We start from the raw sequence: 21,335 nt of genomic DNA, 5'->3' as shown, positions 1-21,335 counted from the left end.
AGCGAGGTCATGACGAACAAGATTATCGCCACGGGGCAGTCAGCCATGCTATTCCATTTATTGGTGCTATGTTACTATTGTGATATCTCGTGTACATTCGTCTAATCATGCTTATTACATTTACGCGTTCCCCATTCCAACGACGCGCTTAGGTCTTGACATCGGGCTCGGTGCGGCCAACGTACTCCTGAAGCTTTAGGAGGTCCGTCGCGAGCTTGACGTTGTCCTTGAGGTAGTCCTGCGCGTCCATGTCGTATGTCGACTCGTCGCTGGTGTGCTTCTCGATGTAAAGACGGATGGTGGCGCCGCTGCTGCCTGTGCCGGACAGACGAACAACGATGCGGCTACCGTCGTCGAACTTGACGAAGATACCCTGGTTCTTGCTGACGCTGCCGTCAAGATCGGTGTAGGAGAAGTCGTCGGCCTCGAGCACCTTGCGGCCAGCGACGGTGGAGCCGATGAACTCGTCCTTCTTGGTGGTAATGAGCTCCTTCATGTGGGCGGTGACCTTGTTGGCGCCCTCGGTCTCGCAGCCCTCGTAGTCGTAGCGGGTGAAGAATGTGCGGCCGTAGGTCGTCCAGAAGTCCTTTTGGATCGACGCAATGCTGGGTGTAGTTCCAGTCTGCTGTCCGACACCGGCCAAGATGTTCAACCAGGCGACGACAGCCCACAGACCGTCCTTCTCACGGATGTGGTTGCTGCCAGTTCCGAAACTCTCCTCACCGCAGATGTTCATCTTGTCAGAGTCGAAGAGACCGCAGAAGAACTTCCAGCCGGTGGGCACCTCGTAGCACTCGACGCCCTTCTTCTTGGCGACAAGGTCAATGGCGCCAGAGGTTGGCATACTACGGGCAAGACCGTAAATGCCCTGCTTCTTGAAGTATGGGATGAGCTCGGCGTGGTGTGCAATGATGGCTAAGCTGTCACCGGGCGAGACGAAAGAGTTTGCGCCGTAGATCATGTTGCGGTCACCGTCGCCGTCGCTGGCAGCACCGAATTGGATTCCGTTCTTGTCAACGGCGTCGACCAGCGACTTGGCGTAGACAAGGTTGGGGTCGGGGTGGTGGCCGCCAAAGTCGGGCTTGGGGACGCAGTTTTGTGTGCTGTTAGGGATGCCGAGCTCCTTCTCGAAGATGTCGACACCGTATGAACCAGTTACACCGCTGAGGCCATCGAAGAGGACCTTGAAGTCGGAGTGCTCCTTGAGGAACGACTTGATGAGGTCAAAGTCGAAGATGTCCTTGAGCATCTTGAGGTAGTCCTCGGTGGAGTGGACGATCTCAACCTCGAGACTTCCGTACTTTTGTGTACCGATGGTGCTGAGGTCGATGTCGGGGATGTCGGCGATCTTGTACGAGCTGAGGGTCTTGGAGGTTTCGTAGATCTTGTTGGTAACGCTCTCGGGGGCCGGGGCACCGTTGGCGAGGTTGTACTTCATACCAAAGTCCTCATCGGGGCCTGATTGTGTTAGATGGGAGAAGTGTATGCGTAGTGGAGGACTTACCACCGGGGTTGTGGCTGGCAGTCAGGAGGATACCACCCGTCGCCTTGCGTATCCGGATGATGTGACTGGCGGCGGGTGTGCTCATGATGCCGTTCTGGCCGATGAGGAGCTTCTTGACACCATAGGCAGCGCTCATCTTGGCGATGGTCTGGGTGACCTCGGGGTTCCAGTAACGGCCATCACCACCAACGACGAGGAACGCGCCCTCTACGCCTTCTGGGATGGATTGCAGGATGCTAGCAACGAAGGACTCTGAGTAGTGCTCCTGTTGGAAGACCTTGACCTTCTTGCGAAGACCAGAACTGTAGGAGAGAATGTCAGCTATCATCCCTCAACGCCATAGCTTCATCAGACCTCTCAGCTCTTTTGGGTATAGTCAACTTACGTTCCGGGCTTCTGGTCCTGGAAAGGCTTCAATTCAACGGTTCGGACGCTCATATTGACTGTGTATGTTCTTCGAGCTTTGTGAGAGAAAGATGAAGCAATTGGAGAGTCGGGCGATGTGGCAGCTGGCAACTTTTGAGCTGGTGAGGGGCCCAGCTTCCCCCACCACGCGGGATGACGCCGGCGCTAGCTCGTCAGCGGAAAGACCAACGCCACGCTGGCTATCATCGACGACTTTTTCTTGTCAACGTCCCAACACTCGCTGCGCCCATGCACTAGCCCTGCATCTGAGGCCGAGACACTGCACAACACCTCCAACTGACCACTCCCCGCCTCGCTTCGCCCCAGACCCTTTGCGGGGGTACCCTGGCCGTGTGCATACCATCGTTCCTTCCGTCTCGACTAGAACACACCTTCCTTCCCAACACCCTCAACCGCCTGGTCAAAATGGGTATCCAGGGCCTTGCTAGGCGTCTCGAACCCTATGCGACGCGGCTTCTCCCCATGCACCTAAACGGCTACTCAGCCGTGATAGACGGCCCTGCCCTCGCCTACTACGCTCACAAATTGGCCCTCGCTTCAGCCGCTAGCGCCACCCGAATCCCGTCTTATGCAGACATCGTCGCTGAAGCACTCCGCTGGCTGACCTCGTTGGGGAAGAAGAGCAACATCAAGGTGTGAGTAAACTACAGTTGCTTTTCAGCGCCCGGTCACGGAACCACCATGGCAAGCCAATAAGGTGCGCACATATGTTCTTCACTTCACCGCCATTGCTGCAGGGGTCGCGAAAACTTCACTTATCGTGGAGTCGAGATGGGAAAGTTGCTTGATTGCACTTGACCGTGACCGTTCTATGCACGTTATGCGAGTGCTGATGTGAGCTTATGCCGTCCACTGCTGATCGCACGTTCTCAGGACTGCCATCTACTTCGATGGAGCCTTGCCTACTTCAAAGCGAGCCGAGCGACTGTCCAGGACCGAGGCGAACAACAGACGAGTGCAGCAATTCCGCAACAACTACGCTACCGTTTCTTGTCCTGTTCCCACATATCTGGGCTCGATATCATACGCGTTCCTTGCGCCCGCACTACAAGAAGCGCTAGTAGAGACAGATTCCCCTTTTGCTACATATACCCATACAGTACCGGGGGAAGCAGACGACTGGTGCGCATCCCACGCGAAAAAGCATGTACGATCCATCATCTTCACGAGCGACACCGACCTTATTCTATACGACTATTCCGAAGATACGCTCATCGTATTTCTCCACGATGCAGACATCTCTACTGGTATCAAGGCGTACTCACCAGCCGTGATCCGAAAGCAGTTACAAGTGACGAGTCTAGTGACGTTCGCATACACGCTTGTCGAGAACCCACAGGATAGTGCAAAGCTGCTAGCTCACCAGGCTGAGGATGTAGACCAGAAGTCTACCCGGTACATTGACTTCGCTAGCCGCTACGTCGCGAAGACCACAATGCCGGCTTACCTTGATGAACCAGACTTAGTAAATCCGCCTCAGATCGACGTCCGGCTATCTGAATATGTGCACCAAACCTTTACCAACGACGAACACCCGCACGTGTACTTGCCTTTACTTATTGAAGAGCCATCCCAGGCATCAGCATGGTACATAGGGTGCGATATCCGTAGACTGGTTTACAAGCTACGTGCGACAAAAGAGCATACGGTAGTACAAGAGTACAGAAGGAAAGCGCAAGGAGTATCAGTCCAGGAAGTTCCCATATACCCTCGGCATTTTGACCAGAGCCCAGTGGATGACCTGGAGTCGCAGATGCGCAGCCTGAGATCCTGGGGTGAGGAGAAGTCCGTCAGCTCACAGCTCCTATGGTCGCTCTTTGGTCTCAGTCTAGTGCTTACCGAACTCAACACGCCGCCTCCCATACCCTTGGTCCTGCGCGTACTGAATTGCGAGTTCGATAACAGTTGGGCTTTTGTGCACCTCACGGCTAGACTGCATGCTGCTCTCTACTCTCTTCGCATGTTAATCCAAATGGTCAAAGTCGCGAGGGCAATGATGGCACCTGACCAAACAATAGACCCCAGGGACCCACAAGAAAACGAAAACGCCAGGCTGCGCAGGACAGTGCACATCATCGCCGGTCACATGTCCGACTTCCCCTCAATACCGGACGTGATGGGTGTACCGGGGCAGGCAAAGCGCATCCTAGCCGAACACGACGTGCTGAAGGAATTGATCGAAGAGATATATACCTCTGCTGGTGTGGGAATACCAAGCGAACAGATATCGAATAAGCAGAGGAAGAAGCAAATGAGGGAAGCAGAGAGGAAGAAGAAGAAGTTTGTCCAGAGAATGCAGGCGAAGCCGCAGGAGGGAAATGCTTACGCATTACTGGGTGATGGTTGATTCTATATTTCCAAGAACGGCAAGAGAAATGACAACCGAATCAAGACTGTGCACACTTCTTTCATTAACGCCATCGTACAATGATCGAGCTGTCAGCTGTCCTTGCCTCGTCGGGCGCGCACGCACAATCTGCGGAGAAACGATGTGCGATGTCTCAAGTTGGGTTCGCACGGTTCCGTTTGCGCTTCGTACAACCTTCGTCGTACTGACTTCACAGCTATAGAGTTTGACATCAACATTTAGCCGTAGTGACATACGGCGCGGTCTAAGCCCGAACGCCGTTTTCGGCCTACTAAGCACGCGACCACCGACCTCTAGCTAGGACATCCACGTCGAACATCCATCGCCACAGACCTGGTCACGATGTCGGTCAAGCCACAACTTGGAGATGCGGCGCTATATGAACACGCTGTCACGCGTCCGCATAAAGTCATGGATTGACTGTAACGCATGTCGAGGGGCATTAACATCCGCGACGGACGTTCGGCCGAACGATTGAGTACAAGTAGGACGAGCAAGTGCTTGAAAGCGTTGCGCTACTATATGAGCAAAACAACTACTTCTCTGATATAACTTCAAACCAGCGTCACCACTTCTAGAACAGCACAGCACATTTCGCCCGCCATGGCTTCATCGACCTCCCAGCCCCAAGCAGACACCCTCATCCGCGCCGGCACAATCGAAACACTCCAACCCGGCATGCCACCACAGCGCTCCATAGCCCTCCTCTCAGGCCGCATCATCGCACTCTCCGAGGACCCATCCGGCTTAGACGACTTCATCGGCAGCGAAACCCAGATCATCGACGTGCCAGACTCCACAGTCCTCCCCGCATTCACAGATACGCATACCCATCTGATTCTCGCCGGATTGACCTACTTCGACGTGCCGGTCAATGACGTAAAGAGCTTAGACGAACTGTTCGCAAGATTGAAGAAGCGGGCGAGCGAGACGAAAGAGGGGGAGTGGATTTGTACGGCGACGGATTGGTTGGAGTATAATATCAAGGAGCAGAGACTGCCGACGCTGAAGGAACTCGATGCCGTGTCTACCAAACATCCCATCATGGTGATGCGCGGTGGTCACAATGTAGTAGTCAACTCGGTCGTCGCGAACCTGCTAAACGTAACCTCCTCCACCCCCTCACCACCGGGCGGCCTCATTGGAAAAGAAGCAGACGGAAGTCTGTCCGGTCTATTTCAAGACTCAGCCACCATCCCCATCCTGAAACTAAAACCCTCCGCCACCCTCTCCGAACGCATCTGCGGTCTAGAAGCCGCAAGCCGCGCCTACGCCTTAACAGGCACATCCAGCGTCCGCGACTGCTACGTCCCGCTCGCCGACCTAGACGCCCTCATCGCCACTTACTCCGCCGGAAAACTTGCCGTGCGCGTCCACGCCTTGATACCCGCCGTAGGCATGACTACCGCCCCACAAGTCGAGACCCTCCTCTCCAAAATGGAATCATACCGGCACCTGCAAACGGACCCCTACCTCTCCGTCTGGGGCGTCAAATTCATGGTCGACGGCGGCATGGAAGCAGGCGCTGTTTCTGAACCTTTCCTCAAGATACCCCCCGGCCGCGAAAAAGACGCAGATTGCAATTGCTGCGGCCTCCCTTCCTACCACGGTGTGCTCACGTGGGAGAAACAGGCGCTCGTCGAAGCCATGACCGCCGTTGTGCGTCGCGGATGGAAAATAGGAACACATGCGTATGGCGACCGTGCTGTGAAATTGGTACTGGATGTATACGAAGAACTCATGCACCGGTTTTCTTACTTACAGCCTGGGACTCTGGTTATGGAACATGGGGGTTTGGTGTCGCCGAGTGAGCAGAAACGTGCTGTGGGGCTGGGTATTGCGACAACGATCCAACATCCGCTTCTTCACAACGCAGCGGGCGTACAAGAAGTATACTGGGGCCGCGACCGCGTATCCCGCACCTTCCCCGCGCGGATGTGGTTAGATGCTGGTGCGCTGATAGCGGGCGGGAGCGACTATCCTGTTGGGAGTTTTGCGGCTATGCGGTCGGTTTGGGGGATGGCGTCAAGAGAGACTGTGGTTGGGGTTAGGGGGGTTGAGCAAGCGATTACTGTGCACGAAGCGGTTGCGTTGCATACTACTAAGGCGGCGGAGCTGCTGAGGGAGGAGGGGGAGAGGGGACGGCTTTTACCGGGGTTTGTGGCGGATTTGGCGGTTTGGGGGGTTAATCCGCTGGGGGTGGGGGATTTGGAGGTGTTGAGGGATTTGATGCCTAGTCATGTTTCCGTTGGGAAGAATTTCAGAGCGATTTAGTACGCGGGTTGTATAGCTATGGATTCTTGTTCAACATACCGTATATATTCATCTCGCAGTCTCGTTTTTACATCACTCGCGACTGATAGTACACCCAAATCTGCTAGAAGATCGCTGATCCGATGAGAAGTAATCGATTGGTATCTAAATCTTCAAAACGACGCCACTCCACATGCCGCTCGCTTGCAACTGTCTATACATAGGAAATTCGTCATCTGTTATGATATTTTACCTGGCAAAGTAATCCCTCGCCCCATCCCTACTAGGACTATACGGCGTATACTGCTGCCCCCCATGTCCAGCCAACCCACTCCCCACACCCATAGGCGCAGCCCCACTAACCAACCTCCCCTGATCCCCTCCTCCAATCTCATACGGACTTTCCCCCCTACTATCCACGCCCCTCAAATCCAAGCTAGGAGTAGGACTATATTCGCGCAACGCACTGGGTGTCTGATGGTAGCCAGCAGGGTACAACACGCCCGGATCATCGCGCATGGTACGTTCAGAATCGCGACTTGTACTCCTCCCACGATCACTATTATTAGTGGAGTTATCGCGGCCCCAGTGCGAACCCGGTGTATCAGGCCTCCCCACCGTACTACCGCCATACAAACTGCCCTCCCCGCCATGTTCATCGCTAAACTCAGGTCTGTTCTTGTAATTCTCAAAGTCCATATTCGATTCCGACACGAATTCAAAGGGGCCGGTGTTGCCCCCTCCTCCACTGGATATGTTGGCAGAGGCGGTTTTACCAGGGTGTTCTTTGGACATGCGTTTCATGGTGTAGACGTCGGAGAAGGCGGCGGTGTCGCCGATGTCGCCGTCGAGGCGGCCGCGGTAGACTTCGGCGAGGAGGTGTTTGGATTTTTCGTGCACCATGGGGACGGTGAGCTTTTGGTAGAGGGCTGGGTGGCTATTACAACATATCAGTAAATGGTGTTTGGCCTTGCAGAGTGTAGATGGACTTACCCGAATCGTACGGCGACGCGATCCCTTCGACGCGATTCCTTGTCTATTGGGGTTGGGGCTTCGGTGCCCTTGGCGCGTGTGCCTTGGGTGTAGTACTTGAGCGAGTGGTCGAAGGCGTTCTTGCAGTAGAACTTGAAGGCGATTAGGCCGAGAGGAAGGGGTGCCATGGCGGCCAGCATAGTCCATTTGTGTTCGTAACCGCGGGCTACGACCAGCAGTGCAACGATGCAGTTGGAGAAGAACGTGCCAACGAGCATGCGGTTGAAGAGCACACGCCAGAATGCGCCACCCGACTCGTTCTTGGTGCAGAAGACGTACCTAAACATATGTTAGTGCGGTATTCGAGGGTATTAGAGTTAAGACTCACATCAGAAGATACTTCTTCATCCAGCTATCGAGCGTAAAGTAAATCGCCACAATGACCAGCGTGATCGGCTGCAACGGCGCAAAACACAACGCAACCGTCGAGTAAAACAAAAAGTAGTTGTAGTAACTCGCATAGTCAAACGGCGGCGGCGCAGTCCGACTAATCAGCTCCCTAGGCGTCGGATTCAAGAACTTGCGCGAGAAACTTCCCCACGCGAGGTTGACAGCCTGGGCAAGATCGATAGCAGCACCCAAGTTACGCTGGACGAGCCAGGTAACCCAAAAGGGCGAGACTTCGCACAGGGTACGCATGGTCGTGTCGAAGAACTTGATTTGTCGTAGAATGTCCATGAATGGAACGTGTTCCTGGGTCGCGAGATTGACAATCATGACAATCATGCCGAAGACGGCGCTGAAGAGCGAGAAGACGAACAAGTTGTTGAAGACAAAGAAGGCGTACAATTGTGCTGTGACATGGCGCTCTCGGGATGTCTTGGTTGTGTCTCCGGCCTTGATGGACAAGCGACGGAAGATAATGGGGAGGAAGTAGTAAAAGAGTGAGGTGAGCGCCGGGGCTGCGAGACCTTGAACGACGGCCCAGAAATCGGCGTGTGCGGCCAGTTCGGTCTGGAAGGTAGGCCATACAAAACCCAGGTTGGAGAGTTTGGACAGGAAGACGGCGATCAGGGCGTTGGGGATGAAGTATAGGAGTGTGAGTAGGGTGATCCAGAAGTTGTTCACGGTCCTCCTCCATCGTCGCGTCTTGGGGTCGAGGGTAAGGTTTTTCCAGATGATGTCTTTTGGCTTGGGCGCAAGTCGGACGGTAGTGCCTTTGACGTGCTTGCTGCGGGCTGCGAAGGCGACCATGTGTGCAGAGTCGATACTCTCGTAGCTAGCGAATCCGTACGATAGAGCATCGCGCTTGTCAATTGTCTCCCGCACCTCCTTAATCTTGCCTTCTAATCGCTGAATGCGCGCTGTGAGGTAGTCGATTGCATCCACCTTTTGCGCCTTGTCGGTGAACTCTGGGTCTTTCTTGGAGGGAGTACATAGCGGTCGCTCCGCAGGTAGTTTGTTCGGGTTCTTCAAATATTTTGCCAATATCTTCTCCAGCTCAATGACCGCCTCTTCGTGTGCCTCGATAAGATCTGGGATGTCCTTCACGTTGCGTCCGATGGACGCGCGAGGCACCTCTGGCGTAGTCTTCAAGCTATCCGTAACCTCCACAATGCCCTGGTCGCTGCGAAAGCTGCGGTCGATGTCCGTAACCATCAACGTCCGCGCGTGCAGACTGTTCTGGTAGTCTGGGTGCTCGAGGTACTGGCGTCTCATCCGGTGTACAGCGCGGTACATCCACCACAAGAAGCCGCAGACGATGATGTCGATAAGGTATGCCAGCACGACGAAAGCCCAGAAAACCTGACCGAATAGATCTCTAGGTGTCATCAGGAAGATGATCTTGCCGCTCATGTCTCCATCGAAATTCTTCTGGAATTCCACCGACTTGATGACGTTGACGGGAACGATGACCGCACAGCCAACGATGGCGAGGACGACAAACATGTTCCTGCACATGCGCGCAAAACGCAGAAAGATGGTCGCATCCAGTCCAATCTTCTCAACATATTCGGGTTCGTTCGTCTTGAACACGGGCTTGTACCACGCGAACAGCGATTTGTCGAGAGGCGGCGGTCGGTGTTTCTCGTCGGTGTGTCGGAGACGGGGCGCGTAAACGATAGTATTAAAAGGGCGTAGTAGGAGGAAAAGTATGAAAATGGCGGCGGTGATGCCGAAGGATGTGCCGATAGCGACGAGGACAGAGTCTTGGGATACCTGGGGATGTTAGAGTCGTATGCGACAGATATGGGGCTGCATGTACCGAAGCGCCCAGGGCATTTTCTGTCATCAACTGCTCGAACTTCTGCTCTATGCTCAGGTCCCGCCGGAGCAGCACGTTCGGTACTGTGGATGCCATAGCGAGTGACGGGTGTAACGTGTAGCGAAGGTGTGGTAGCGATTGTGGTAGCACGTGTGATGGGTACACGTGGTATTGGGGGTCGATCTCGGGTCCGAGAGCTCAGCGCATGTCTTCCTCGTGTTCCCCTCTCTCTCTCACTGAGATCTGAGTAAGATCTGCTGTATCGTAAAGATCGCCGTTGGTCGTATTCGGGTTTATTCGGCGGCCTGCTCTTCACAAGGAAAAATGACAAGTGGGTATACGCGCAAAGCAGAAAGAGAGTACAAAGCAGAGTGTAAGGAAAGCCAAGAGTGAAGCAAGCAACGGCAGCAGTAAGCAGTAACGGCAGTGAGAGAGAGTTCAGAGCTACGAGCAGTGCCTCGCGTCCCTTGCCCGTGAGAGCGGATGGAAAAGGACCGTCGATCCCTGTCGTGCCCTGTCAAGATGTCGGCGCTAGAGGGAGCTGTGACGCCTCGCTAGAGCCAGACCCTAGCCGCCTTCCCCCAGGCACGCCCAGCCATTGGCTGTCCCAACGCGCCGTTTTAACGCCGGGTACGCGGCTCTGCCATGGCATCTCTGGCGGGTGGTTTTTATTTTTGGCCTCCAGGGCCTGGCCAGCTGCCCTAAGATTTTCCAGAGAGATCGCCCCTTAGTGAGCTCGGAGTAGTTTGCGGAGAGCGGAAGAATGAAGCTGCGCTACTGCTATGCTTTTGCACTGCCACGCGTTCTCACAACAAGTATCATCGTGATCGGACTGTGCATAACTCGACGAATAAGAAGTCGAAATGTGGCGGTGCGCAGGCGGCTCTTCGGATTTGATGAGGCTTGTCCAGTCCACTCTCGTTTCAAATATGCATGTTTCGGACGATATGAAATGGGCCACGTTTATGCTTGGAGATGGATCGTGGGTTCTGACGAGTTTTATTGGGTGCGCCGATGATCCGTGAACTCGGTGCTGCCGAGATCCTAGCCAGCGGTGAAATGCGATGTGTGTCGGAAGTGGGGAAGAGGGAGAAAGAACACCGAGCCATCTAAGGGATACTCTGCTTTGTGATGCCATAGCAAACATTGGAAGCGCGTGTTTGAGAGATCTCGTTGGGAGCCATAAGGAGAGGATATCTAATGACAACGCGCCTGAACTACACCATTACCACAACCTCCACCACTCCATTGATGAGACCATCTAAGAAGAACATCTGTTGGCAAACAACATTCTTTGCGAGCTACACTCCAGCTCAAGAATCTACCTTCGTAATACGCATCCTCATCCATCATATTCACGCGCATACGTGACTTCCAGACGCCGTGAGGCCCTGTGGTAACAAACCAGGCACCTACCACCGCAATCCACAGCTTTCAACAAGTTACCCGATTGGGACATCCCCGCGAAAACCAAATACAGCACAATAACACCGGCGTCCCAACTTGTTTATTAATCCTATGTTGAAAATCAATCACTTTAAGAATTCCATCTTACGTCTGAGTTTTGATCGACACCGTTGTATTTTTTGAAAGGGAATATCGTAGTCATACTGTCATGTGCATAAAATCTCACGCGATCACACCTCAAGATTGAACAAATCAATGAATTTCGCTTTTACCCATCTAATCTACCCTACTAGCACCATCCATCCCATTCATTCATTCATCCATCCATCCATCCCAATAATAAAACTCGCCTTCATCCTCTATCATAGGCATGCTGAGCCTGAGGGAGGCGTACAAGCGATGCAATAGCATGAGAAGCCATGTACCCGTGATGATTGTTATCAACAGCTCCAACTCCAGGTCCATGTCCATGAACAACATCTAGTTGCTACCCGCAGCTTTCACCTAGTTGCTACCGGCTGATTTGACAAGCTCACTAACCTTCCTCGCCAAGTCATCAGCCTCCGCCCTCGTCTCAGCTTCCGCGTAGACACGAACGGCGTCTTCCGTACCAGAAGCCCTCGCAAACGAGCGACCCTGGCGGACTTTCTGCACCTCCTTGTCGATCTGAGCCTGGAGGCCCTCAGGGCTGGTGAGTTTGCGCTCGGCATCCGTTGTCTTGAAGATGGTGCGGTCATTGACGAGGACCTTGAGAAGGCGGTTGGGCAGGTCGCTGTATGTTGAGAGCCATTCCTGGCAGCCCCAGTGCTTGTGAGCGAGGACGACTTCGACGAGGAGGAAGTCGGAGAGGGCGTCGCCGACGGATTGGTTGATGAGGTTGATGCACGCGCGCAGGACGTCGAGGGCTTCCTTCTCGCCGGGGTTGCGGGGCTCGTGCTTTTCAATCGTGTCGAGGGTGTCGTGCGAGAAGATGACGGTGCCGTGGCCGTTGGCTTCGAAGTAGACGCCAATGTCGAGCTTTTCGGCTGCGTGGTGCAGGTACTTGACGCCGGTGGGTGTGCAGTCGACCTTGAGCTTGAGGTTGTCTTCAACGTACTTCGTGGCGGCGCCGTTGGCGTAGGCGGTTTGCACAACTCCGATCTTGAGCTTGTCTGCCAGTCCACTTTGCCTAACAGTGTCGCCGAGGAAGGAAGCTACGAGGGTCGCAATGCGGTCGCCGTCGAGTAGTCGGAACACGTTCTTCTCATCTTTGAAGTAGTATACTACACGGTCAGCGTCACCGTCGAGCGAGCAGCATCGATCGCCGGGTCCAGCCTTGGACGAAGGGGGCGCGCGCTGGTTGGTTTTGACGTAGTCTGCACCGCACTGTTCGCGAATTAGCAAACTTCCGGTACTTATAGATATGTTTGCTTACGTCAACGTTCAGGCTCTCGGGCTTGATAACGTTGTCGTTGATGACAGAGATCTCGAGACCGCCTTCTTCCTTGGTGGGAAGGTACTTGATGAGCTCGTTTAGCTTCGGACCACCAACGCCGTTGGCACCATCGACTGTCAAGCTGCCAGAAGGCTTCTTTCCGCGAAGCGCGGTCTTGAACGCCGCACCGAACTTCTCGTAGTAGCCCTTCTCGGTAGGTGTACCGTAGGCGTCCTTAGTCCCCTCGGTGTTCAAGCACCTGACCATGTAGTGTAGTTGTGGCGTGGTAAGGAAGCCGTAGTCCTTGACTTCGGCACCGGCGCTGTTCAGGCCATCAACGAGGCATCCGAGAAGCCTTGAACCCGAGGCTCTTGTGTCGCGAGCTACGACGACGCGTGCGGGTGTGCTGAGGTCGATCTTATTCTGGGCGGCGATTTCGCGGTAGTATTTCGAGACGTCTTCGGGGGTGGCCTTGTTCGCCATCTCGGTGCTGATGACCTCCCACTCCTCTTGCAGCATGTTGCCCTAGAAATTAATTAGCCCAATCGTCCCTCAGATTGGGAAGAGAAATATACCATTGGTTCGACAAGCTTCACGCCATTGTCTTGAGGAGGGTTATGCGAAGCGGTGATCATGACACCAATCCATTTGCCCTTGAGCGCCCGCGACCGCAGCGCCGCAATGAGCCCTACGCGAGTGAGGACGGAATCGAGGACATCACTGCTATGGTAAGCGTAGTTCGGGAGTTTCATGCGTGACGACTGTTGGTGGGAAGATCGGTGGTGGGAGGATTGCCAGCTGCGGCGCGCGGAGGTGCTCGATAGCTGGCAACGTAGCCATCTATCGTATGCAAGCAGGGGATAGCTTACGCTTTTGTTCGGAACTAGGATATATCTTAGCTTCTGATAGCTTCAATCTCTCGAATCATCCTCTCCTGAACTTACACCAGCAGTACCGTATGTGTACTTGAGACCCTCGGGCGCAGGGTGCTTTTGCGCAGCGTCGGCGATGGGGTCGGACATGACGTGTGTGTAGTGTGTCTAAGTGAGAGATACGATGAATGAGATGTAACGGTAGAAAAAAGACAAGGGGGTGTGGTGTAATGGTTCAATTGAAGCGACGAGGAAAAAGACGTAGAATGTTCGGCGTTGTAGCAAGCCCAGCTATGAGGCTCTCACGACCCCGCCGGGCGACACGCGCTAGCAGGGATGCTAAATGCAGGGATGACGATGCAGGACCGACGATGATGATGCGTGCCTGGCTAACCACGTTTTTACCAGCTTCATCCTATTAATAGAGTGGGCAGCGCAGAATATCTCCGCCTCCTCGACCAGATTACAAGGCTGTTGAACTCAATCATTGCGAAGACATCCAATGTAACAATGTAACGTCATCACATTCTGGCTAGAAGCGTCTCACGATGTAGTGGCATGTCGCAATTGCGGGGTTGTGCGAGAATGGTACGAGGCGGCGAGCTTGACCGCTCCTCTTACAACGTTGCCACAACGTGCTGTGTTCCGGTGTACTGAGTGGGGATCGACCGACATTACCCGGCAACGTCGAACTACGTAGAATAGTGTTTATGTACTGTACACGGGCGGTCTATTCATCCCGTGACATCAAATGGGTAGGCGGGATAGGTACTCGCTTGCATTAACTTCGAAAAAACAGACAAGTGATACCTAAAGTAGATAATATCCTAGAGTCGAGCATGATTGCATTGAATGCACAGTTTAGCAGTCTAGCAGAAGTAGGCATCTTGTAAAATACCTAAGATTCAAGCCCAATTCAAGATGGTCTCTGGAGGACATGGTCTTACGTTTTTGGTACGTCTCTGTGTGTACGAGTCTTCGCAAGGTGTTCTCAGAATCAGCACAATGATCGTTCCTTGGTAGTGACAAGTACTTCATATGCGTTGTGTCGCCGTTGATTACGACGTGGCTAATTTCTTGCGTGACAAAACTCCAACGTGACGATACTAGTACATGAAATGTGATAAGATGGTATCTGTTTACCGTGTTAAGACGCTGGTTTCTTACTAGCAAACGGCTAGATTCTCAAATTGATAATTTATCAAAGAGGTGTTGGGGGACCTTGCTGGGGGAGAATCCTGTGTGGTGTACATGTTTTCGATTTTCATTTTGAGCAGTCCTGTTAGCACTGTGAAAATGAACGTCAATATACCGGGGTCGCATCACATCACGAACCTCAAGCACATCAAAACCCCATCATGGCACATCTCTCAGCAACTAGATTACTTCCACTTGCAGCCACCAATCACAAGAGGAAGAGACTAGACTAGACTGACAACTTGTCTTTCGTCTACCAAAGGAACAAGTATGAGGGAACAGAGACTTAGCACAGGAGAAGAGTCCGACAGAAGCCCTGCTTGGCCAAAAGAAAAAATGAGGACAGTCCAATAGAACACAAGAGACAGTTCAACCCCTCAAAAGCCCTGCGGTCCCAATCCAGGAAACCTGCCTCCGAACCCACCAGCAAGAACGCTGTGGCCTGGCACAGGACTGCCAATCTCACCCAAGCTCGAAGGAGGAGCCTGTATCGCACCATCACTAAACTTGATATGCGACAACCTGCCACTAGCATCTTCTTTGTACTCCAGACTACCGCCGCCATTGGTATGCGTAACATCAAGGATATCGCAAGCCTCCTTGATCTCATCCACGCTCACAGCAGGGTCCATGGCACCGCGCGAAGCCTCGACTTGGCGATGTACTTCCGACGCATCGACGTAGCCGTCTGCATCGGAGGCGCGCGGAGCGAGGGTCTTGCATGCGGCGCAGATGGTACGGCGGAGCCAGACTATGCGCTGCTCGTTTGCGTTGCGTTCGAGGGTTCGCGTCGTGTTCATGGAGAAGGGGCTGTTGAAGATGTTGGAGGTGGGCGAGTTGCCCCAGTTGGCACCGGAGTGGAAGCCCTGGAGGGGTGGTGTACCCCAGATGCTGCCGCCGCCTGGTGCTCCGAATGAGCCGTATTGCGAGCCGGGTATGTCTGCGAAGCCGAATGATGGCGCTCTCACTGAGCCGTGTTGTTGCATGCTTGGGCGTCGATCGGGTAGTTCGGGGATGTCGTCGTCGTCGTCCAGCAGCGCTTTACTGCCTAGGTGATTTGCCAGTTCGTCTACATCAGACCCCTGCTGTCCATTTTCATCGCCCGCCTTCACGCTTGAAGGGCGCTTGATAGGCGTTGGCCGTTGAATGGGCTGTGCTTGAGGACCAGTGATGGGGCTCTCGTTTGAGAGTCGTTCAAAAGACCCCGAGCCCTGCCGCGAGTGCGTCGGCATGCCCATCGGGAAGGCGGATGGCATTGGCGCAGTGAAGCCTGGAGGTGCTGGAAAACCGGGTGGTCCTTCCATCGGGAAACCGCGGCCAATTGGAAGTGCACCTGGTGTGTGCATGCCGGGAGGTGGGAATCCACGAAAGCTCTGGGGCGCTGGCTGAGGGAAGAAGGGTATGTTTGGCCGTGGGCCCATCATCCCAGGCATCATTGATCCATGACCAGGGAAGCCATTCAGCCCTGGAGGCATATTCATACCCAGTCCTGGCGGCCCTTGCATACCTGGCGGTGGTCCCATAGGAGGCATTGGCGACGATGGCTGGCCATGCGGAGTCCCTAGGCCTTGCTGTTGGATTGGTGGTTTCGTCAAAATCGACCTTGGTATCGACTGATTTGGCAGCTGGGAGGTTGGGGATGTCGACTTGCTTGTTCCTAGGGTAGCATGGGGAGTCTTTGGCGATGAGCCGTGGGAGGTCTGGTGCGATGTTTGGCGCGGTCGGTTTGGGGTTGGAGCCTTCGGTACAGCTGGCGTGACCTGCGGCGATGGCATTCCCGTAGACGAATTTTGCTTTAGCAATTGGGGAGGTAGCGCAACAGCTACTGGCTGTGAGGCCTTTTTCGCACCAGCAATAGCGTTGTGGGCAGCTGCAGCGGCGGCTTGATCCTCCTTGCGCGTTTGGCCCTTGGTCTTCGAGTCCCGTTCCTTGCGGTCCTTGTCCTCCTGTGCCTTCTTCTCTTTCGCTTCTCTGTCCCTCGCTTCCCGCTCTTCACGTTCCTTCCGTTTTGCCTCGTCTTTGGCCTTCTTCTCGAGGGCTTTCTGTTCGCGTGCTTTTCTCTCTGCCTCCTGCTGTCGCTCGCGCTCTTCCTGCTGTCGTTTCAGACGCTCGGCCTCCTTGCGCTGCTTCTCCTCCTCCTGGGCTTTGCGTTCAGCCTCTTTCTTCTTGCGCTGCTCTTCTCGCTTCTTCCGCTGTTCCTCTAGTCGCTTCTCTTCCGCAGCCTTGGCCTCGGCTTCCTTGGCTGCTCGTTCGGCTTCCTTGCGAGCCTCCTGTTCCGCCTTCAGCTGCCGTTGCTTGTCCTTCTTCTCCTTGCGCTTCTGGGCTTCCTTTGCTTTCTTTGCCTCTTTCGCATCTTTCCGCACATCCTCCTCTGCCAGTTCTTCGAGTAGCTTTTGTTGTCGTTCCGCGGCCACCTTTTCTCGATACGCCTGGAGCACTCTCTGCTCGAACATTCGCGCTGCGAAGATCTGGAACATTCGCCGGCCTTCCTCCATCCGTTGCTCCTCGGTCATGGCGCCCTGGGCGGGGTTAGTTGCAGATAGATAGTCCAGCCTTGAATACGCACTTCCTCATCCTCCTCGTCCTCCTCGTAGTCGTCGTCGTCGTACTCTTCCTCGTCTTCGCCCTCTTCGTCGTAGTCGTCTTCGTCGGGCGGAGGCGCGCTGTGGCTGTGGCCGCTGTAGGATCGGTGCTGGGCGCCGGGGTGAGCCTGGACTTGAGCATCTTCTTCCCGTTGCATCCTACGCTCAGCGAGCTGCTCCATCATCTCGATGAACTTCTTCCCATCGTTCTTGAGCAAATCGTCAGCAACCGTAAGTATGCCACCTAAAAGGATGAATCAGCATGCTCCCAGCACGGGTCGGGGGCGGGCATACCTTTGACCTGCAGACTGCTGCCAAACTGGAGGAAGTCTGAGGGCTCGGGCGGCGGCAGACTGCGCTCGCCTGAGCTGTAGCCGCCTTCTGACGAGATCTCGCTGTCGTACTCGGAGTCTTCCTCCTCTTCCTCGCCCGAGTCGTACTCTTCTTCGTCGTCGTCGTAGGGGCCGGGCGGGGGGTGGGGGTTCAGCATGGGGCGCGGGTGGTGAGGAGCACTGGACGCATAACCATAATTAGCCTCGGGAATGAAACTACCGACGTCTTGCTGGTGGTGCGCGTACTGCTCGAGTTCTTCGTAATATGCATCATAGAGAACCTCCAGCTCCTCCTCGATGGCGGTGCGCTTCCGCCCGCAGACGGTGCAGCTGCACGAGTGCTTCTGCTGCTCCTTCATCTTGCGCAGGACCGCCTCCTTTTCGATCTTGACGAGCGACTTGCGCTCGTCCTCGCCGAGGGACAGCCAGAACTCGCGGATGCGGTCCCGCTCGTCCTGCATGGTCGTGTTCCATATGCGGTCGCCGCGGGCGCCGGAGCGCGCGACCGAGTGGGCGGGCGACATTTGGTGGGCGGGTGCGGGGCTGAGGCGTGATGCGACGTGCTGGGTGTAGGCCAGCGGAGGGGGTGCGGAGGGCGCCTTCTTCTTCCGCCGCGTCTTCTTGCCCGCTTGGCTGCGCATTGGGGCGTGGCCGTAGCCCTGCGGGTAGTCGCCGTTTGTGCCGTACGCGTGCTCGTACTCCTCGTCCGAGTAGTACTCCCCCTCGTCGTACGCCGCCTCGTCCAGCTCCGCGTCGGCGTACTGCTGCTGGCCGGGCGGCCCTCGGGCAGGCGACACGCCATTCCGCGCGGGCGCAGGCGCAGGCGGCTCCTGTGCGGCTCGCTTGGCGGCCTCCTTCTCGCGTCGCTTCTGCTTCTTGCGGTTGACGGCGGTCGGGGTGGCATCGTGGGCGTGCGTCGCAGTGCCGTTGGGCGGCATCTGAGCCGGGGCGGGCCCGCGTGTTCCCTGGGCCATGGGGGGAGTGTGTGTGTGTCGCGGTGTCCTGCTGCACGGCTGTTAGAGCGCGGGTCTGGGGAGTCGAATGGGTGACAGCTCGGGCGATGGCGCGGGAGGGCTAGCGTACGGCCACCGGGGAGCAAAAGTGCGAGGTGGAGGTGGAGGAGAGGAATTGGAGGGGCGTCACGCACACCAGGGCAGATGGGGGGCTTCGTGCTGTGTCGCGGCAGACTGGCGTTCAGGCTTTGGGGTATGACGGTCGTGTGCTCGGGCTCGGGCTGCTAGCACATGCCGCGCTGTCGTAGCCTCTTGTTGATGGTCGTCGGCCCATTGTGGTACCGCGTTGCGATTCGCACCTGCCGCAGGTGCCACGTCTTGGCGTCTTCTGGAACGGAAGGAACTGGGCGAGAGGCTGTGCAGTGCAAGTGCTCCGCGACGGCCATTCATTCGTATCTCAACACACTCGCTCTCGCACACCGCACCCTGACCAGACCAGTGCCAGCGTCCCCCGACCCCAGCCCAGCCGTCTGTAGCTCTAGCTCGTGCCTGTCTCCGCTGTGATCGTCCCCAAGCTTCATTCTTAAACACCGGCCCGTCCACTTCATTACTGCACCACCGCTTTTTGCTCCCATTGCTCCCGTTGCTGTCACTGGACTCACGCATTACTTTCGCCTTCACCTCGACACCCACCCATCGACACTCACCACCCCTCCGCTGCTAGTCCGCTGTAGTCTGTCGCTTCTCTCCCCCCGGCGCGCCATTGACACTCGCTCGTCGCGAGCCATAACATCGCCAATCCCCATTGTTGGGCCCGAGATCACCTCGCTCGCGCCATTACACTCGCATTACCCCGACAACACCCTCGAGAACACTCTCGCGCAAACAGGGCTACTTCACTGTATCCTTCCACCCGCGCACCACTCCCCTCGACTTCGACAACCGCAACTGCGAACGCGCTCCAGCCAATAACACGACCCAGCATCTCCGGACAAGACTCCCGCTGAGTGCGGCATTTCCCCAAACACACCCCCACAATGGCCCAGCAGCAGCAGAATGGCGAGCCTGTAATGCGCAGGTACGTTTGATCTTCACTTTCTGGACCCTGGTCAAAACTTATCTCATGTCGATCTCTCACGACCGTTTTCCTACGCGCGCAATTGCTTTTCCCAACGTTATTTCCTTCCGTCCGACTCTCTTTTGACGACACCAAATGTTTATTTCGTCGGCAATTCCTCCGTCAAATTCTGCTTTACCTCTCCCTCCGCAATGGTACGATGCATCGTTGGAGCTGAGACACCCCGGTTTGCGCCATAGCTTGCATTGGCGCACCCGGTCCGACGACACGACCAACTAAAAATAGGCCACCCTACATGTCCCCCATGTCCACTTTTTATCGACTCGCGCTCAATTCTTCCTCTTTTTGGTCATGCACTGCACTTCATCCTCTTGTTTGCGCCGACATCCACTCTCGGTCACGCCGACGCTGTCACACCATGCACCCTTCACCCACACAACATGCTGATCTTGTGCCTTTAGGAAGTTGGTCATTATTGGCGACGGTGCTTGCGGCAAGACTAGTCTTCTGAGCGTCTTCACTCTCGGATATTTTCCAACAGTACGTCCAATACATCGACCGATAAGCCGTCTTTCCAATATCCTAACCCGTCATTAGCGCTATGTCCCAACCGTCTTTGAAAACTACGTCACCGACTGTAGAGTAGACGGCAAGTCCGTGCAACTCGCCCTATGGGATACAGCCGGCCAAGAAGACTACGAGCGCCTCCGTCCCCTCGCCTACAGCAAAGCGCACGTCATCCTCATCGGTTTCAGCGTCGACTCCCCCGACTCTCTCGATAACGTTAAGCACAAGTGGGCTGAGGAGGCCCGCGAACGCTGTCCCACCGTCCCCATCATCCTCGTCGGCCTGAAAAAAGATCTCCGCGACGACCCCCTCGCACAGGAAGAAATGCGCAAGAAGAGTCTGCGGTTTACTACACCGAAACAAGGCGCCGATATGAAGGACATGATTGGCGCGAGGAAATACCTAGAATGTAGTTCCCTGACAGGGGATGGCGTAGACGATGTTTTTGAAGCGGCGACCAGGGCGGCGCTGCTGAGTGTGGATAAGAAGGAGAATCCCGGGTGCGGATGCGTTGTCCTGTGAGACTTTGAGAAACCGTCTTCTCTTGCATCTTATATCTTCTTCTTATCTTCATATCACACACACTGCATTGGGCGGAGTCACGACAAACTGGAGTTGGTACGATATATTTGGGGCCTTCAATTTTCCAATCTTCTTCCTTTTTTCTTCTTTATGGGCGATTTACTGTTTGAGCGCTTATAACTTGCATTACACAACACCTTTTCTGTTTTTGTTTCTGATTGATTGAGCTGGAAAGAGAAAAAGACTGGCTGTTCTGATGCTGCGTTGGAAGCCGAGGCTGAAACATACGTTAGTCTACTCGAAGATGTTGGCTTAATGATTGACGAGAAGGCGCCATCATCATCCACTCATTTTTGCTCCTTTTGGCAATTCAGTTGTATATTCTTGAAGGAAATGATGGGCACGCTCAGTAAACTAGAAGACAGTAATCTACCAATGAGATATTACACGCATCCTTTGTTCATCTTCTGAGAAACATTGACGGCAATGAATGTATACGCGATGCCAACAACGACATCGACCCCCTTCTTGCTATATACATATTGTACAATCCCATCATTGCATCCACGTCCGTCCAACCCAACGCATTCTCGCGGATCTCTAATCCCTCGTCCACCCATGA

At 54.9% G+C, this 21,335-nt stretch overlaps 7 protein-coding genes across 7 annotated transcripts; 3 read left to right on the top strand and 4 right to left on the bottom strand.

The window, feature by feature from the left end:
• Positions 1-148: 148 nt before the first annotated feature.
• J4E92_004860 (uncharacterized protein) lies at positions 149-1,942 on the bottom strand (the record flags this gene model as incomplete). The annotated part of the gene is made up of 3 exons (XM_051496248.1): positions 149-1,458; positions 1,505-1,806; positions 1,890-1,942. The coding sequence occupies 3 exons, from the start codon at positions 1,940-1,942 to the stop codon at positions 149-151; spliced, it is 1,665 nt and encodes a 554-aa protein (XP_051354088.1).
• Positions 1,943-2,701: 759 nt separating this feature from the next.
• On the top strand, positions 2,702-4,277 carry J4E92_004859 (uncharacterized protein; the record flags this gene model as incomplete). The annotated part of the gene is made up of 2 exons (XM_051496247.1): positions 2,702-2,709; positions 2,804-4,277. The coding sequence occupies 2 exons, from the start codon at positions 2,702-2,704 to the stop codon at positions 4,275-4,277; spliced, it is 1,482 nt and encodes a 493-aa protein (XP_051354087.1).
• A 624-nt stretch (positions 4,278-4,901) lies between these two features.
• J4E92_004858 (uncharacterized protein) lies at positions 4,902-6,572 on the top strand (the record flags this gene model as incomplete). Its single annotated transcript, XM_051496246.1, has 1 exon — positions 4,902-6,572. One exon carries the CDS (start codon positions 4,902-4,904, stop codon positions 6,570-6,572), a length of 1,671 nt encoding a protein of 556 aa, XP_051354086.1.
• Positions 6,573-6,800: 228 nt separating this feature from the next.
• J4E92_004857 (uncharacterized protein) lies at positions 6,801-9,885 on the bottom strand (the record flags this gene model as incomplete). The annotated part of the gene is made up of 4 exons (XM_051496245.1): positions 6,801-7,488; positions 7,545-7,862; positions 7,912-9,743; positions 9,790-9,885. The coding sequence occupies 4 exons, from the start codon at positions 9,883-9,885 to the stop codon at positions 6,801-6,803; spliced, it is 2,934 nt and encodes a 977-aa protein (XP_051354085.1).
• A 1,815-nt stretch (positions 9,886-11,700) lies between these two features.
• J4E92_004856 (uncharacterized protein) lies at positions 11,701-13,632 on the bottom strand (the record flags this gene model as incomplete). The annotated part of the gene is made up of 5 exons (XM_051496244.1): positions 11,701-12,561; positions 12,611-13,135; positions 13,186-13,330; positions 13,480-13,493; positions 13,555-13,632. 5 exons carry the CDS (start codon positions 13,630-13,632, stop codon positions 11,701-11,703), a joined length of 1,623 nt encoding a protein of 540 aa, XP_051354084.1.
• Positions 13,633-15,056: 1,424 nt separating this feature from the next.
• On the bottom strand, positions 15,057-18,567 carry J4E92_004855 (uncharacterized protein; the record flags this gene model as incomplete). The annotated part of the gene is made up of 3 exons (XM_051496243.1): positions 15,057-17,198; positions 17,246-17,505; positions 17,556-18,567. The coding sequence occupies 3 exons, from the start codon at positions 18,565-18,567 to the stop codon at positions 15,057-15,059; spliced, it is 3,414 nt and encodes a 1,137-aa protein (XP_051354083.1).
• A 1,016-nt stretch (positions 18,568-19,583) lies between these two features.
• On the top strand, positions 19,584-20,713 carry RHO2 (Rho GTPase; the record flags this gene model as incomplete). Its single annotated transcript, XM_051496242.1, has 2 exons — positions 19,584-19,624; positions 20,266-20,713. The coding sequence occupies 2 exons, from the start codon at positions 19,584-19,586 to the stop codon at positions 20,711-20,713; spliced, it is 489 nt and encodes a 162-aa protein (XP_051354082.1).
• Positions 20,714-21,335: the final 622 nt, after the last annotated feature.

Source organism: Alternaria infectoria, assembly GCF_024043175.1.
Source record: "Alternaria infectoria strain BMP 0036 chromosome Unknown scaffold_6, whole genome shotgun sequence".
Lineage (NCBI taxonomy): Eukaryota > Fungi > Ascomycota > Dothideomycetes > Pleosporales > Pleosporaceae > Alternaria > Alternaria infectoria.
The sequence above is the reverse complement of the archived record's forward strand: the minus strand, read 5'-3'. Positions and strand labels throughout refer to the sequence as shown.